The sequence below is a fragment of the Alosa sapidissima genome, chromosome 2 (assembly GCF_018492685.1).
Source record: "Alosa sapidissima isolate fAloSap1 chromosome 2, fAloSap1.pri, whole genome shotgun sequence".
Classification (NCBI taxonomy): Eukaryota; Metazoa; Chordata; class Actinopteri; order Clupeiformes; family Clupeidae; genus Alosa; species Alosa sapidissima.
In genome coordinates, this window is record NC_055958.1 from 14,712,446 (window position 1) to 14,732,032 (window position 19,587).

Consider the following 19,587-nt stretch of genomic DNA (forward strand, 5'->3'; position numbering starts at 1 on the left):
GCGCTGAAACTCAAGAATCAGTCAAATCGCGAACAGCCACGTTTAATTGTCAGGTGTGATGACATGCGTTCATATTCCACTTTTTATGTCATAAACGTTGCATGCCTATGGAAAGGTTTTGTGGTAGGATTGTCCAAATGGTCAAGCTGTTGCTTTAATTTGTGTTTTAATTTATCTGACGCACCGATGATGGGTTCATCAGTTTTGCGCAAGTTTAAAACGTTTAGCCGACTGCATAATTTGTCATTTTCGTTCTATAAGTTCCACTTTTCATGTCATGAATGTAACATGCCTATGATAAGGCTTTGCAGTTGTACAATATGGTCAATTGTCTCAACTGAGATTCATGTGACGCGCGCACTGATGCTGGGTTCATGCACTTGGCCTAGAACAGGAAAATTTTGGAGAGGGAATGAGAGAATGAAAGCACGCAAGACACACTTTTTAATTAAACGTATGCCTAATTTACAAAGACATCGTAAACACTGAAAGTTAATATTTACACCACGGGTCTCACGTCGCTCTCAAGCTCAGTCGCTTGCTGCTCTTTTGAATTTGCGAGAGGCTGAAGCAGTCATACACATTTGCACAATTGTTGCCGCGACGCAGCCTACGAATTTAATAAAAAGTAAATAATGCTTAATTAAATAAAGGCATGTGCTTACACAGCCTATAAGTAAATAAAAGAGCCCGGTCATAATTTGAGGATTTAGTTGGCTGCAGCCTGTAAATAGGCTAATGATTTTGAAATGATTTGAAAACGAACTTCTGTGGTCATATGCATTTTACATAGGCAAGCAGGACAATCTGTTCACCCTGTACACATCTGACTTCTGCTACAACACCGAGTCATGCCACATGCAGAAGTTTTCTGACAATACTGCAATTGTGTGTGTATCAGGGACGAACAAGAGGAGGAGTACAGGAGCCTGGTGGAGGACTTTGTGCAATGGTGCAAACTCAATCACTTTCAACTCAATACTTTAAAGACCAAGGAGATGGTGGTGGATTTCCGCAGGTCTAAGCCCGCTCTGCTACCAGTCTCCATTGATGGGGTCAATGTGGAGGTGGTAAGCACCTACAAGTATCTGGGTCTCCACCTGGACAACAAACTGGACTGGTCAGCCAACACTGACGCACTCTACAAGAAAGGGCAGAGCAGGCTGTACTTCCTGAGGAGGCTGCAGTCCTTCAATGTGTGCAGCAAGCTCCTCAGGATGTTCTACCAGTCTGTTGTTGCCAGCATCCTCTTCTATGCAGTGGTATGCTGGGAAGGAAGCACAAAGAAGAAGGATGCTGGGCGACTTGACAGTCTGGTAAGGAAAGCTGGCTCTGTAGTGGGAGCTGAACTGGAGTGCATCACTTCAATATCTGACAAAAGGACCCTGAACAAACTGATCAACATCTTGGACAATGAATGTCATCCACTCTACAGCACTATTAAAAAGCAAAAGAGCTTGATCAGCTGGAGACTTCGCTCACTGCCATGCACAACTGAAAGGCTGAGGAAGTCATTTGTCCCCAGGGCCATTGAACTGTTCAATGCTTTACTAAAGGGAAGAGGAGAGATAGACTTCTCTGCTTAGTCTGTCTGCCTCTCCACCTTCTTCATGTTTGAGTACTGACTGCCCACTTCTGCTTTACTACTGTTTTACTAATGTCCACAGCCTAATGTTTTTACTACGGTTTTACTGCTACATTGTTTTTCATGCTATATTAGCACACATGGACCAATGGTTTCTGCTACAATACTGAATGCCTGTAACCCTATTACCTCAACCTGTTCTTGCACTGACATAGTTTTTTTTTATATTACCTTGTCTACGTTATACTTTACTCTCCTATTTGTCCATATTATTTATGCTGGTCTCTAGACCTTATTCTTGCACTGTTGCACTGTTGGACTACTGTTGGACTTCTTTTTGCACCTTCACCATGACACTCACTCTCTTGAGCACCTTACCATGCACACAGAACTACTGTTTTAATTTATATAGTATATTTAGCATTTAGTTTTGTTAGTTTTTCTTATCTTCTACTGTCTCTATTGTACAGTGGAGTTTGGTTATATGTTTATAATTATACTTATACTTATATTTACCATTTCTGCTGTAAGTGCATGTTGTGTGTGATGTCTATATGCTACTGAGACCTTTGAATTTCCCCTTGGGGATCAATAAAGTATCTATCAATCTATCTATCTATCTATCTATCTATCTAATTTCAAATTGCTTATTAATCAATGAATTTGCTTATTACTTTATATGAGTTTTTTTTTTATTGTAACAATGACATTGGTTAAATACTGTATAATCATAAATACACATTGACATTAACACAAGGGAAACACAAATATATTTACAAATATTCAGACTGGTATTATTATACTCTCATAAGACACATGCTAGTCAGGCTAGTGCATCTTTCATCATAGTGCATCATAGTTCTTGAATTTCCCCTGGGGATCAATAAAGTATCTATCTATCTATCTATCTATCTATCTATCTATCTATCTATCTAAATCAGGGATCGAAGTTTCAACACACAATCTAGAAGGAGAACACATGACTACTCTCATAATCTTGCAATCAATATATTCAGCCTATAGGATCCCATGGGCTTATAGGGTAAAAGATAGCTGAAAAGAACACTAGCTGACACAGATAGCCTGGGAATACCAATACGACCTTTCAGCAAATTTGGGATTTGCTCTGCAGGTCCGTTTGGCCAAGAGACCATTGAAGCCCATTTCCAATGTCCCTGGGCATGCAAATACAATCGCTAACCCGGCATGGACGTGTATTTCTTTGGAATTGAGCAACTGTAACATTTGTACAAATTTACGTTTAATTTCACTGTTACCACCCTGCTGAAAGTCGTAAGTAAAATAACCGTTTCCACTCCCAATTGTACAATTTAGAAGGTAGGCCTATGGTATTCCCAGGCTATGAAACAGAGAGTCTGCTTTTCAAACTTCAGAGCATATCAGCAAATTATGTTCTGTCCTTCGCTGGTGTGCAGTATTAGGCCTATTGCATAAACATAATGTCAGAGAGAGAGAGAGAGAGAGAGAGAGAGAGAGAGAGATCAAAACGTGTAAAATGAGGTCTTCCAATACGCAGCCAGCGATCAGCTCCCCCTGTATTTGGTCTTTCATGACGTCAGAAGTGCCTTTATAGCCTGTCCGCCTCTCACAGTCGCACAGCTCTGTGCTTGGGTAGGCTACGCTGTGCACAGGTGGATGCGCTTCAACTTCAGAACGTTTCTTGGCGGCATCATATGGAATGTTGTGACATTTTTTATACTTCAACTGACAAAGAAATTATTTTCTAATTCGTTGGCTAACTAAAATAGTTGGCCAAATGTTTGTTAAGCGCTGTTTTAGACTAAATATCCACCATAGTAGATAGTACGCTAGTTGTAGGCTAGTTGAAATGATAATGACGGTAATAACAACGTATTGGTTGATGAGTGCTGTGAAGGACAACAATAAGTCAAACTACATCAGCCCGCAAGAATATCTATATAAACATACAAAAGACCGTTAATAGGCTGGTCAAATATAACGGGGCACCTACACAGAAGTCACGGGACCCCACTTCTTATCAACTGTATCGTGCGCGGATGGGATTTCAATGGGAACTGTTTTTGTCCGATAGAAGTTCCACAGCCCAGGCTTTTTTCGTAATTAGCCTGTCCAGAAAGGCGCATCCACTGAAATATCAGGACGTCTGTTATAAAGTTCGTTTAGGCTACATCATGTAATTGTTGGTCTCTAGCAAACAAAATCGACGGAGTCAACAGGTTTTTAACGGGCTCTTTGAGCGAGCCTGTCATGTCTGAAGGAGAACACGCAAATTGGTTTAATGAGCCAAATTAAAGAACATTGTCCAAAATGTTTTCTGAATTGGCTGACTTGAATTACAGCTTTAATGTGAGTGAAGAGGACTCCTTCCTGGACCACTGGAACGCAACTTCCCACACACTTCCCCGTGTGGGATTCATCGTCATTTCAGTGATACTGGGGTTTATTATGACCTTCGGGTTCATCAACAACTTTGTAGTGTTGATCCTTTTCTGCAAGTTCAAGACGCTGCGGACCCCAGTGAATATGCTTCTCTTGAATATCAGTATTAGTGACATGTTGGTTTGCCTTTGCGGGACTACCCTCAGCTTTGCGTCCAGCATCAGGGGAAGATGGTTTCTCGGGAAACACGGCTGTAGTTGGTACGGCTTCATCAACTCGTGTTTTGGTGAGTAGCCTACGTCCTTACGTCCTTTAATTACAACGCAACCTTGCCGAGGGATGGATGTAGCGTGCAGGGTATAGGGCATACTGTACATCACTTTACGGAGCACAGCCTCGATTTCAGTTTCGATTTCCAAACCAGTGAAGCTTTCATCAGAAAATAAGTTAAAATGCTTGCCATCAAACCATGCAAAAAACCAACCCCTCACTGTGTTTGAACTGGGTCTTAATTTGGAACGTTAATTTGCTGGCATGTTTGCAGCCAAGCCCTGAATTGGCTCTGAATCCATGCTCAAATCTATTTAGTAGGCATAGCCTGCCATTGAAAACATTCCCTGGAAATTAAGGGCTTTCATGCCGCTTCGTGTCTTGATAGCGGTATCCAGGGCATTACTGTATTGCCCAGGTGATATTGCAGTATTTAAGCATGCTGAAATAGTTGTGGATATAACAGGAAAGACCAATGAAAATGAAGCCTATGTGCTTCCCTTGTCAACAGGTTGCAACTTGAAAGAATCGGCTATACACACTCACCAGTGGGTGCACTGAAAGTGATTGAAATTGCCCAGAATAATATTGAATCCTGCTGTGCAAACATAGAACTTAGTATTAAACAAGGACCATGGGCTCTGTCTGTTGAGTGCATCTGCCTGGACCTGGCCTAAATCCAATAAAATTGCATCACTGCTTCATAGAATTTATTGTAGAAAACAGGGCATGCATGCATTGTCTCAGTTATTTCATCACGCTTGTGATGTACTGGTTGCGTTTTATTTTTTCAGTCACAGTGCATTGAGTTGAAATGCCCTCAAACCAGTAATTTAACCTGTATCCGCATGACATTTTGCCCTTTATGTAACTTAATCTTCAGCATTTTCACATTAAGTCCATGGCATGTCCGTGTCAGTTACTTGTAAATTACGTGGACCAGTCCCTGAGATTAGATAGAACTGCTGAGATTTATTAACCATTTTGAGCCAGAGACATTCTGTAGAAATGAGATCAAGCTGTGAAGAGATGAAGGTAACCGTATCCAACTCCCATCACAATCCTCTCATATAATCAGGAATGCCACAGAGCAAGGATAAATAAGAACTCCAGGCCTGGAATACCCACCCAGACATCACAGGCAGAACACTGTAAACTTCTTCCTGAACAATACTTAATTATTTTTGCAGAGCATATGATTCGCTTTTTGAGTGCATATGTGGTGGCTTCAGGGTACACCATTTCCATTTATGCTGGGCATTGACATGTATTTGGCCCTCAAAATTCCTGTTTGAATTCCAATCCTGAAGAAGTTCTAACAGCCAAGAGAAAATCAAATGACGAAACCACATCTGCTTTGGTAAATACCACTTACCCTGGACCACTTAAACCAGATTTAGATAATGCCCTGCATTTGGATAATGTTCTGTAACTGTTTCTTAGGCTTTGCTTCACTCACTCCTTCTTATAAATACAAAGCCTCAACTGGTCGTACCCCTGATTAACTTGCATCTGTTTGGCTTCACAAGCCACGTTTCAAATCTCCAGTGTTTTGTTTTCACAGTTTTTTTTTTTTATGTAGCTTATTTTATGGATGTTTTCTCACAGTATATTACCTATTCTTCACCCATGTCTGCTTTTGCACTGGGGAATTCACAACACCTAATTGGATGGACAGATTATTTCCGTAAATAAAAAATAAATCCCTCCATGAATCACAACACAGAAATGAAAGATAAGGTACAGTGTGTAAGATTCTTTAAGCCCATGGCTAACTTCCATGTGCCCTATAACTGCAGAGTTTCTAGAATAAAAACATGGAATAGTATACATAACACCCAATTGGAAATTAACTTAATTTGACTTCAAGGAAATTAACACCGTTGACTTCAAGGCAGTGCTGCCACCTTCAAGGCACCTAAGTCCTAACCCTAACCCTTGACTAACAGGCAGCGCTGCCTTGAAGTCGATGGTGGGGGCCCAAAAGACCATAACTTTTTTCTTGTTTAGATTAATGTTTCCATACTTATGTCCCAGTTATCGCACTAGCATATGTTCTCTATCCTGCCAGTAATTCTCTTTAATATTACACAGAGGTCATCTCTCATTGTCTCAATCAGTCATTCTGCCTCTCCATTCTCTTGTTCTCACTATCTGTCTTTTTGTTGCATTACGAAGTGTAGGCTGTGCCACTGAGGGCAAAGGCCACAGAACACTGGTGTGACGTCACGTCCTTAGGATGTCAGAAGAATGTGTGTGAAGACAAAGAATACTAATGAGGTCCAAGCAATAGCATAAACATTTTGCCATTTAGCCTGTCTGACCCCCACCTCAACCCACCCCACCCCTCTCCCATTCACTCTATTTGGAGAATGTGTATACCAGTACAAATTAGGCTGAGAACCTGCAGACATGCCAGTCCAAACATGTACCCCCCTTGGAACTGGGATGTAACCTTTTTCTATGTTCTGCGAAAAAGGTCATTGTGCTTATTTTCCACCCTTGTTGCATAATATTTTCGTACACCCACCCCCCCCCCACACACACACACACACCCACAGAATTTCCTGTGAACCTCTGTGTGTTCCACTGCGACTCACATGTAATTAAGACCCCTTTGTGTTTCCAGTCAGTGTCTGATGAACACTATGAATGAATGCATCATGAATGCATTTTCATCTCAGGCCTACACTCTGAGTAGAGGGTATTGTTAAACCACTTACAATGAATGAGACTGAGGGTTCGTGATAAGCCACACTCCCATTTATCAGATGTGTTTGACACATACCAATTATGGCAGTTTTTCCCAGCAGATTTAGTCACATGTGTGCAAAACAATATGTCTGCAAACAAAATGAACAGATCATATGGTCTTAACAGTATGTGTAGCTCAAGTGTAAGACACAGCTGGAGACTTACGCTGATGGAGCATGCAGGCACAGTCATGAATTGTACAGAGCAAAGGTCACTTTATGTTCACATATTTTCCCAGTGCTCGTCTGGTTTAGCATTACAGTGCATGTCAGAGGAGAGATCTAGTGTATATTTAACCCTTAAGCCTGTACCGTCACACCGGGAATGTTGGAAATTGAATGTTCTAAAGAATATCTGGGTTCATTCATAGAGTGTATAAAATAGGGTTCGTTAGAACATGGAATTTTAGAACCTTACATTGTGAACAGAATCTTCTGTTCAGAACTCCCCTGCTTAAAGGTTAAAGAGGTCAGTGAAGTCTCTCTGCTGCTCCTATAAAGAGACCCAGTCAGCCCAGTGAGACTTATTATATTTCTTTTATTTGTTTAAAAATGTATTTGATATATAATCAACTTATTCATTATTTCATTTCAACAACTCAGAGAAGTTTTTCATTAACCCCATTGGACAGATTGTGTTGTTTTAAACATGGTGGTCTGAGAAGTGAAAAAGAGGCAAAGAGGAGACCAGACCAAAGGGAGGATATGCCCGTGTCAGCTGATTTTGTTGTCCACGCCAATGCAAATGTAGGTCTTAGTGTGCTGCGCCCTTCATCAGGGTCCTATATTTATAAACACATTTTTCATGTGTACTCATTCATCAGGAACTGCCTCTTAAGCACATTCTGTTTATTTATTTTCCTCCTCCTCTCTGGAGAGATATACTCCCATAGGTAATCAGAAACGCATTCCATGTAGTGTAGTGGTGGCGTAGCAATAGATTAACTCTAAATCAGCAGCCTTGAAACATCCTTAAACAGTTGCCGAAGGATTAGTGTGCCACGCTGATGATGAGATGTGAAATTGAATTACTCCAGTGGACAGGTGTAGTTACTAAGAGACAGTATAGTTGTTTAGGGCTCTTCTTGATCTATCTATCTATCTATCTATCTATCTATCAGCATCCACACCCACAGCTCTTGAAAACACGTGTAGCCAGTGCACTGTCATCCCCACCCAAAGGTGTCTTAATGTTTGTGAAGATCAATACCCATCAAATGTGTCCATCAGAGCCCCTCTGCCTTCAGGTCTCTGCCCACTCTGCCTGGTCCTCTCTCTCTCTCTGACTCTCCTTCTGGTTTGATCTACCTGTCCATCTATCTGCTCGGTCAGGAGATTTATCTTGCTCCCAACACAAAATGTGACACACCGGCTCCAAAATCAAAAATCAAAACAGATTTGATCAATCACTCATAGAGTTTGACATTAAATAAAAATGCTAGCATGAACACGGCCGACCAGTACACACACACTACACATACACACAAACACACATATGCACACACGCACTACACATACACACACAAAAAAAAACACTAAAAGAATTCTTAATAGAAATGACAGGCCTTCTTAGAATTGATCCGATACCAGCTCTGGTAACACCTTACTTAAATGCAAAACATGCCCGCACAGTAGGAATATGTGCTGGTTACAAGGCATGCATAGCAACAAACATGCACATACAAAAATAGTATCTGTTTTCTTTTCTGGTGCTTTTGTCCTTTACTAGAAGGAATTACTGCCTCCCATTTTCATCACATGCTATAACACAGAAAGAAAGATATACAGTGTTTTCTCTCTCTCTCTCTCACACACACACACACACACACACACACACACACACACTATATGCAATATCCTAAATTACATTTCCGAATCCACTGCTATCAAGCCAAAATCTTAGATTGGCCATACTGTAGAAGGAAATGCATAGCTCTGGTGATCAATTAATTGATTTTGCCAAAAGCCTGTTTATCTTCAGGGCCACAGCTGTCTTGGGTCTCTCTGTCACATGGCTGAGATAAGGGACTTCTGTGCTCTCCAGAAGAATAGAAAATGTGGAGCTGCACTTAACCTTTGATTTAGTTTTTACAAAGGCGATTTGGACAGGTTGGGTTGTGCACCGTAGCCTCAAAACTGTCAGTGTCTTGTAACCAATTCTTATAGTGCTTGCAATCTGGATAGTGTGTGGGTATTTTGTGTGTGTGTGTGTTTTGGGGGGCCAAGCAGCGAAGCTGCGAAGGCACCCATTGTGTTTCTACGTTTTCTTATTATTATTCCGCAATGGAAGTCTATGGCAGCCCATAGAACTGTCTGGTAAAAAGTGGTAAAATTTGGCACACTAATTAGGCACAGTCCCATGATTAATTTCACCAAGTTTCACGTAGGCACCTCGAGCACTCTAGCACCACCAACATGCCAAAGTTGGACGTGCGTTCACGCACATAACTTTTGATCTGTTTCTCCAATTTGCAAAAATTATCCTTGGAATCCTTTGACCACGCCAAGTTAAAGGCACACTATGCAGGTTTTTAGCTTAATATGCAAGTTTTTTTAGCTTAATTTACCTTAATCTACCAGCTTCAGAGTCATTGGAATGGTTATATGACTTTTTTCGAGTTGAATGGTGGCCGCCTCGCTTCCCCCTAGCGCCTGTGAGCAGAAAAACCACCCTTGCAACTGTGGGCCGGCGGGCCGACGGCCTCAGTGTCAGGAAGTATAACGAGTGTAACGAATTGCTTTACTGCATTCAAATACACATACATGCCAGGCACCGGCTAGAAAAAGGTAGCGATGGAGTTTCTCAGACATTCGTCATGACAGAGCAAGCGAAAAATAAGCAAAAAACGGAAAAAAAAACAGTAAGGAAATTGCCAATACTGCATAGTTTACCTTTAAACGCACCCTGTGACGTCATTTTCCGCCATGCTGGATTTTCCGCCATATTGGATTTTATCAAAAGTGAAACTGAAGCTTCACAGGTCACACATTTTAACTGATTGTCACCAACCTTGACACACATGATCTTCTGACTATGGCTCATACAGGTGGTGCTTTTTGTCTTAGGAACTAAAACCGTTCGCCCGTAACAACCAGTCGTAATTGTGGGTGAAGCCGCCAAACAGGAAGTGAGCTCATATCTTGGCAACCATTTCATGTATCATAACCAAACTTAGTAAGTAGACTCATGACCCCATTAGGAGAATGTTGTGTAACATGCTGTTGTGTTTGGAATTAAAATGTACTAGTGGTGTCTGGTAATACTGTTGGAGGTCCTTAGGCTGACCCAGGACAAATTGTGATGTCATCGTAATCGATTCGGCCGCCATATTGGATTTAATCAAAAACACTAAAAAGGTCACAAATTTCATCTGATCTTCACCAAAATTGGCACAGTCCATCTTCTGACCATGCCTAACAAAAGTAGTAGCCATATCTATAACCGTTCGCCAGTAACAGCCAATCGAAATCGACGGCAAAGCCGCCAAACAGGAAGTGAACTTATATCTCTGCAAGGTTTTCTCGTATCAAGACTAAACTCTGTACATGTGCTCAGGACCCAATTAGGAGGAGGCTCAAGAAATTTGGTACATTTTGATCACTGTGTGGCGCTATAATCACAGGAAGTAGGCTCATATCTCAGCAATGCTTACACATATCGAAACTAAACTTGGACTTGAGACCCCATCCTGAGGACACACAATAAATTTGGTGACCTTTGACCTCTAGGGGGGCGCTAGAGATACAGGAATTTAGCTCATATCTCAGCAACGCCTTTACGTATCGAGACCAAACTTGGTATATGGAGTCAAGACTCCATCCTGAGGACGCACAATGCATTTGGTGTACTTTGACCACTAGGGGCGCTATAATTAGGAAGAATTTCTTGTATTGACACCAAATTTGGTACGTTGACTTGGGACTACATCCTAAGGACACACTATTCATTTGGTGTGCTTTGACCACTAGGGGTGCTATATTTCACTGATTGAAACTAAACTTGGTATGTGGAGTCATGACCCCATATTAAGACTGCACAATTATTTTGGTGACCTTTGACCATTAGGGGTGCTATAATTATCAACACTTTCACCTATTTAAACCAAACTTGGTATGTGAACTTAGGAGTACATCTTGAGGACACACAATAAATTCGGTGACCTTTGAATCCAGTCCAGTCCAGTCCAATCCAATCCAACCTAACACAACACAGTCAAGTCTAGTCCAGTCCAATCCAATCCCAACTCCTGTTCAACTGCTTAACTGCTTGGCCCCCTCATTGCTGCTTGCAGCTATATTTTTTATTTGCTTTTGTATTTGGGTGAGATGTGTTTGCCCTACTGATACAGTTTACCAGTCTTCATGCCTTATTTGGCACAAGAGCGAGTTAAAGATTTGCCAGGGTAATAACCCACTAATGGAGATGTCCTTGCTATAGCCTCTCTCTCTCTCTCTCCATCCCTCTGAGTGTATGTGAAGGGCATCACCAGGGCCAAGACTGTCTCCTCAGGTCTTCCCCTTGTCAACTTTATTTGCAGCAGTTATTCTTGTCCTCCTTGTGTAACATGCGTGTCGTGCGTCATGCGTCCCACCTCCTTTCCCCGGTGACTCTCGCTTATCAATCTGCCTCCCTGCTGGGCTACAGGAAGCACCTAATGGCTGGCCAGCGTGGCGGATGTGTCAGGAGATTCCCCCAGCCAGTCCATTATAGTGCTCATCACTCAGCCCCGCAGATTTTCCCAGCAGGTCCTTACATCACAGGGCCGCCTTCGTGCTGTGGCATTCATTGGTGCCATCATGAACGTCGTAAGCATCTCTTATCTTTCACACTTTTTAATCGCTCGCTTTGCTCTTCTAGTCATTTGTCGTTACTCCCTCGCTCCTCTTTTTTATCATCATTGCAGTCGTTTTCCCCCTTTACCTTCCACCTCTTCATTCCCCTTTCAGCCTGCTATTTTATTGAGAGCATCTTCCTGTGCTGTGTGTTCTTTCTGTCAGTGCTGTCTCTCGGTGTCGCCATGAGACATCCTCCATCTACTTTTATCATTCTGCAGAGAGACTGCCTTGGAGGGGCTCTGTAATGCTGTATTGATGCTGTACAAATTCTTTCGCTGGAGCATGGAGTCGTCTCCTTCACCCCAATGTCCTGGGACAGCAGGGGGATCTCATGTTTTTCTGATGGGGGGCCTGAACCTATTAAGTCTGTTCTATACATCTCTTTGCCCCCATTACACAATAGCGTAACTGGAAAGTAATTCAGTTCATGTGTGTTTGTGTGTGTGTGTGTGTATGTGTTTGCAGTGTGATCTATCAATATTATGTCTCAAAAACAAATAGGTCAGGAAACATGTCCTAAGGCCATTGTTTTGATTGATAGTAGATAGTAAAAATGTTTTACAATACTGCAGCACTTAAAATGTTTGTCTTATGTTTGCATTGCACACAGGAAATATTACAAAAATGTGTGCAACGCAAACATAAGAAACACTGCTTTGGCAGACAAGCAGTGCTCTTCTATATCTATTGACAATTAGGTTCATGATATGCACCCTTTGATGCATAAGATCGTCTTGGTAGTGAGACGCTTTAAGACGTTTGAGGGAACCCTTGCAATATTGTAACACAGTTGAAAGGCTGCTGATGTCTGGATGCAATTCATAACGTTTTCTACATAGTTAAAATAAAGGTTCGTACTTCTCCTTGTGACAAGCACTTTTGAATTTTGGAAAACCCTTTTCCATTTACATCGGGATTTTGCAAACATTCAATGTCAGAGTCAATAAAATGAGCCCTTCAACGAAATTGACAAGCAGCAGTAAGTAGGCTAAGCATGCTAAATTCGACATCCAAACAGTATTCTAACGTTAGCTTTGAGATACTGCTTGATTTCATAACTTAACTTAGTTTAGTCTCTTCAATGTAGCCTACTATGTTGTGATAAGACCTTAGCAGAGTTCACTTCAATGCAGCAGTTTTGAACAAATTTGTCACGATGCTAAGCGGATTTAATAGCATTTTAGCCAGACGACTTCTATGCAATGCTTCTATTAGACAAGTACTATTTCAAGAAAAAGTCCTTGTATATGGGTCTAGAGGCATTTCTTAGTTGGAAACAGGACTTTTTATCATAATTAACATGTGCTGAATCCAACTAGCCCTGTTCCCAAGCAGAATTTTGAGTTTTTGACCATCTAATTAGCATAAACAAAATGGCTGCCAAAATGGCGATTTTGGGCACTTTTTTCGGACGTGCATTATTATACCATGTAAATAAATTAATATTGTTCACATCTGTGCATCTCAGAAATCTCCCAGGGGGCAATAAATAAAAAGTAAAGGCTATGAAAAATATAAAAATGCAAAAAAAACTAGTATTATGCTAATTAGCCTTATTATCACCTTATTATACTCTTGACTATGTTTACGCTCCTCTTTGGCAAAGAGTGTGGCCTGACTTCATTGGTAAACATCTTCTTCGTGGTGGGTGGACACATGTTTGGAGTTTAAAATCATTGGAGTTCCTTTGAACTAATCACGAACAACCGTAGAAATATCAGTAGAATATTGCTATGTTTAAGTGTAATAAATTGTGTACATTTATAAATATAAATAGAATACTATGGGTGGGATAGGGGCAAAATGTTCGCCTCCTTGTTGTCCCTGTGAAGGTTGCCATCGACGGGGACATGGGGGGGGGGGCGTTGATGGAGAGGTGTGAGGAACCAGTGATGCGCTGAGCAGTTTTTACCATCCTCTGCCATCCTTTCCAGTCGGAGGCAGAGCAGTTGCCATACCATACTGTGACACAGTTGGTGAGGATGCTCTCAATGGTGCAGCGGTAGAGGTTTAGAAGTTCACCAGGATCTGAGGAGAGAGGTTGTGTTCTTTAGTCTCCTCAGGAAGGAGAGATGCTGGTAAGCCTTCTTGATCAAGGTAGAGGTGTTGAGGGTCCAAGAGAGGTCCACAGAAATGTGGACACCCAGAAACATGAACTGGTGACATGCTCCACCTCAGTCCTGTTGATGAGGATGGGGCTTTGTGTGCTAGCTTTTGACTTCCTGAAGTCCACAATGAGGTCTTTGGTCCTCTTGGTGTTGAGAGCCAGGTTGTTGTCGGTGCTCCGCGATGTTAGGTGCTGGACCTCCTCCCTGCAGGCTCTCACATTATTGTTGCTGATGAGAGCAATCATCGAGTAGTGTTGTCTGCAAACTTGACAATGTTGTTAGAGCCATGTACAGGTATGCAGTTGTAGGTGAAGAGGGAGTAAAGGAAGGCTCAGCACTAGGGTTGCAAAATTCCGGGAATTTTCAAAGTTGGAAACTTTCCATGGGAATTAACAGTAATATATGGGAATTAACAGGAATAAATGGGAATTAATGGGAATAAACTGGGAATTTTTAATATGGCAAGTTAGGGAACTTAAATGTAGTGGACAAAACCCCATCTTGCAGCATAATATTAGTTCAAACAACCTGATTTAATGCAATTTCAGTCGAATTTCTACCCTGCACATCAGTCAGTCACATGCACACAGCAATTTAGCATAGGCTAGACATAAAGGAATCTTATGGTGCGTTCATGTGCATGGGAAAAAAATGTTCCAACCAATAGGATTTTGTTGTTGAGTGGTGTGGTGTATCTTGGGCAGTTCAGTGTTGCTAGTTTAGCACACTAGTGAACAATAGGCAGAGAATGGGATTCCCGCAAGCATGCTAGCTAGCTTTGTATGCTAAGCTAAGCGAAAATAGGAACATACAAATCATATTGCTTATTACGAAACAAAATGTTAATGTTTGTATATGAAACAGTTTGTATGAATTACCCCAAATTCCCAGTTAATTCCCGTAAATTCCCATTAATTCCCATAATTTCCTTTAATTCCATTAAAGTTTCCAATTTGGAATATTTCCAAAATTCCACAGCCTAACTTCCCATGGTAAGTTTCCGGAAATTTACCGGAAATGTTCCGCCCCTTTGCAACCCTACTCAGCACACACCAGTGTTCAGGGTGAGGGTTGAGTGGTTGAGGTTATCTAATCTAACAGACTGCGGTCTATTGGCTAGGAAGTCCAGAATCTAGTTTCAGAGGGAGGTATTGATGTCCAGTTCACTGAGTTTGGTGATCAGTTTGGAGGGGATAATGGTGTTGAATGCTGAACTGAGTCAATGAACAGCATTCTCACACAGGTGTTGCTACTGTCAAGGAGGGACATGGCAGAGTGAATTGCCGTAAAGGCATCCTCTGTGCTCCTGTTCTGGCAAATTCTCTTGAAGTATTCTATACTGCAAACAAAATCTACCTCTGGGTACAAATAAAGTAACTTAAACTTGAACTTGCACTAGTTATAAAGTGATTCATCTAGCTATTAATTCACAGAACATGCAATCATTTTACTAACACAAATGTTATGAAGAAATATGGGTAACACTTTATGGTAAAGGTACATGAATTATCATGAATTCATGCATGAATTAATTCATGATTTATGCATTACTTCATTCCTTTATATCCTATGAATCATCAGGAATTGACATGAATTCATATACTCTCATTCATGATGACCTCATGTATGAACAACACATCAACTAAAGCATTAGGTGTGATGGGTATATCAATATGATTTATGATTTCTTAAGCATGATCATCATGATTACATGAATTTTAGGATAATTGCTCATGCATTCATCATGTCTGTGGCCCCTCAAATAAAGTAGTGAATAATGACATGTGTTTAGAGAACTCCAAAGTTATGTTCAAATCAGAATTTGAGCAGTGATGACCACATTTTTGGCAGAAAAATAAAGTCATGATCATGGTTAATACATCATAATTCATAATGATGTGCCCACCGTACCTAATACTTTAGTAATGTGTTCATGTATGAGGTCATAAATGACAAACTATGAACTCAGTAAATTCCTGATGATTAATTAGATATTAATGAATGAAGTAATACATACATCATGAATTAATTAAAGTACCCTTACCGTAAAGTGTTACCGAAATGGGTAAAGGCCTGTGTAACTTACTCCGAGACTACATACATTACCAACCCAATTCGCTTCAATTATGTAAATGTAATGTAAATCAGGTTTTATGGCCAAGTATACTTGGGTATACAAGGAATTTGGTCTCTGCATGTTTCCCATCCGTGAATTAGTGAACACACAGGTCACAAATTGAAGCACACATTAACCTGGAGCAGTGAGCTGCCTTGCTACAGTACAGTGATGCTCGGGGAGCAGTGAGGAGTTAGGTGCCTTGCTCAAGGGCACTTCAGCCGTGGATGTGGGCATGGGAGACTAGTGCTCAACCTTTCCACCACCCACATTTTTCCTACTGTTCGGGGATCGAACCGGCAACCCTTTGGTTTCAAGCCCGAAGACCTAACCAGGTCACAATTTTAAACTTTACATTTCATCACTACACATCTTTCTTGACCCTCAAAAAACATAAGTCTCATTTGTCAAATACCGTGGGCCTGCTCAGTTATAAAATTTTAACAATCACATTTTTCAAAGGTTTTTTCAGGTAATTAACATAGGCATAATACTAGATTTTTTTTCTTTTTTTCACAGCCTGTATCCTTGATCTATTGGCCAAGGAAGATTTCTGTGAACAATATGAATTAATTTACATGGTATAATGACATCCGCCCAATGAAAGTGCCCAAAATCGCCATTTTGGCAACCATTTTGTTTATGCCAATTCGATGGTCATAAACTCAAAATTCAGCTTGGGAACAGGGCTAGTTGGATTCAGCACACCTTAATTATGTTAAAAAGTCCTGTTCCCAACTTTTACTAAAAAATGCCTCTAGGAAGCACATATCTCAAAAATATCACCTGTCTATATGTGGCAACAACAATCCTTCAACAATCGTGAATATTTTGTTAAATGCACATGCAGAGGAGTGGCAGCGGGCTACGAGAGAGAGCGGGGCGGGGCAAGGAAAGGCTGCGTGCGTAAAAAGCGCAGCTCAATGGCAATGCAAGGATTTGAATTGAATTAAACATAGAATATTAATCTGTGGCGGCCTGGCTGGTTTCTGGAGTTTTTCCTTGCTCCTGTTGCTCTTGGGTGCTCCTTGTTGGTGCCCCCCCAATCCCAATCCTCCCCCACCTTTCTTATGCAGCCCTTGTCACTTAATCTACTAAAACCCTCTTCTACTGCACTTTTTACCCCCCCCCCCCCATAAATGCACAAATAGGCTGACACCAGACATAATTTCACTGTATTTCTTACATCCAGTAACTATATGCATGTGACAATAAACTTCCTTGTATCCTTGTAAAAAACCACTAGACAATTGTACAGTCAGTTGCATGGACTTGCAACAACGTACTGTTCAAAATGAGATTTGCTTCTATGATGAGTGATTTTATGATGTACCAAAGTAACTAGATTATGTGGAGATATGCACATAAGTGACCGAGAAAAACTGTTTTTAAAAGGGGTTTTAGAGGTGTAGACTCATATTATTTTATCATTTTGGCCAATATGTCTTAAATTATATTGACAGTAATAAGTAGGATATGTTTAATATGAAGATTTTAATCCAAACCATTGCCAGGCCAAGACCAGTTTCCATGGAGATTTGTCTTCTACTCTGGAACCTACTTATTGCCCACTTCAGACGCCCAAATGGAGGAAGGGGAGAGTTGTGACGTAATGGATGTGTTTTGAGTGAAGAGAGCGCGGTGAGGCAGTGAGAGAGCCAAAGGTCAGGGCTTTAAGAAGACGCCAGGTGCTCCTGGTACTGCCAAAATATGTTTGCTGCGCCACTTAAGTCCCATGGTGAAGAATGGGAGCTGGCAGGTTGCACTGACTGAGTCTTTCTCTCCCAACGTTCACCTTTCATTTTCTTTACCCTTCATATATGTGCGTGTGTGTGTGTGTGTGTGTGTGAGAGATTTTTCTTTGCCCTTTATATATATAACCGATATATATATATATAACAGCCTGGCTGTATCGCAAAACAAAGGCTTGCCCTGTGTTTCTTTTCCCAGATGCAATTACTGTAGAACGTCAAACTCCATTCTACTGGAGTCATCCCAGTAGCGTGCCCAGAGATAAAATGGGGTATTGTGGTTGAAAATTACAACATGTCAATAGCAACAATTGATTTGCCTACAGGCCTTTGCCTCCCATTGGTTAGGATTGGTTAGGATACAAACCGACAATCTTCTTGGCGTTTTGTGTTTGTGTGTGCTAAAATGGTTGTAAAAAAGGATTGGTATTGGAAATGTGCAGATGTGAACAACAACATTCTAAGACAGAGGCCAACATTGTCACGATTTATAAGCTATGATCACGATTTATCAGCTATCAGGCACAATAACACCACCACATATACTGTCTGTATGTATTAAACTTATGTATGTATTTTAACTGATATAACCTATTTGTTTTTTTACCTCTTTTGGTTACACTGTAAATGCTCATGCATTTCAGTTTTCCTGGTAAAACTGCCATGTGAGTTTTAAATATAACTTGAGTTGATTTGAGTTGACTCACATTTCCTCACGCTATTTTCTCTTTTCCATCAGGTATTGTGTCTCTGATATCACTGGTGGTGCTCTCTTACGACCGGTACAGCACATTAACACTCTACCACAAACGGGGGGCCAACTACCGCCAACCGCTGCTGGCCATCGGAGGGATCTGGCTCTACTCGCTCTTCTGGACCGTGATGCCTTTACTCGGCTGGAGTAGCTACGGTCTTGAGGGAGCAGGGACCAGCTGTTCTGTGTCGTGGGCGCTGCGGACGTACGAGTCGCATTCTTACATCATCTGTCTCTTCATCTTCTGTCTCGGGTTGCCCGTGCTGGTCATGGTTTACTGCTACAGCAGGCTGCTGCACACTGTCAAGCAGGTACGTGTGTGTGTGTGTGTGTGTGTGTGTGTGTGTGTGTGTGTGTGTGTGTGTGTGTACTTTGCATATAGAGGACCATACATCCGTATCAACTTTATTGCGGATGATCCAGGTGATTGCACTGTTAAAAGACAACATTTGACATTAACAATATGATGACCGACTACTGGTGATGTGAGGCATCATCCACAAACACATTTAGTGCTGGTTGGGAGTCAGTGCCAAATCTCTAACCGGTTCTTTGCTTTTCCACACAAATAAACCTGGCTCTGGGTCAGGAAAACAGGTTCCAACTCAGGACCAACTTTGAGCTGGTCTAGAAATAAGAACTGGTTATGTCAGATGCTGGGAGCAGGATTTTCATGATGTTTCCAAAAGCCACTGGCAGCAAAAAAGCAGTGCACCCTTAACAACGGGTGCTAATCAATCAAGGATGATAACAACATGGCGGTCAGTTTTCTCGTGATCTGAAGCAACTGACCTCTCTAGACTTCTGTATCTTGTCAGCTGCTGTGCTATTGTAGGGTTATATGATGGTATACTGTCATACTACTGTTTCAGCTCAAATTAGTTGACGCGTATTCTCTGGTGAAGTATTTTGAGGAAATTCTGGTCAATTAAGTCATGCACTCAAAATATCCAATAAACTAGAAATAATGTAGTTTGACCACTTGGCCTCTCCACTTCACTGCTGCCAGCTGTGCTCACTAAAGCGTGTTGA

At 41.3% G+C, this 19,587-nt stretch overlaps 1 protein-coding gene across 1 annotated transcript in view; it reads left to right on the forward strand.

Annotated features, from left to right (window-relative positions):
- Nucleotides 1–3,297: 3,297 nt before the first annotated feature.
- The window catches only part of tmtops2b (teleost multiple tissue opsin 2b), a 34,086-nt gene continuing 17,796 nt past the window's right edge, over nucleotides 3,298–19,587 (forward strand). The window contains exons 1-2 of the mRNA XM_042076259.1: nucleotides 3,298–4,253; nucleotides 18,541–18,866. Of these exons, the coding sequence (XP_041932193.1) occupies nucleotides 3,896–4,253; nucleotides 18,541–18,866 (684 nt within the window). The 5' untranslated portion in view covers nucleotides 3,298–3,895. The remainder of the gene's footprint in view (nucleotides 4,254–18,540; nucleotides 18,867–19,587) is intronic.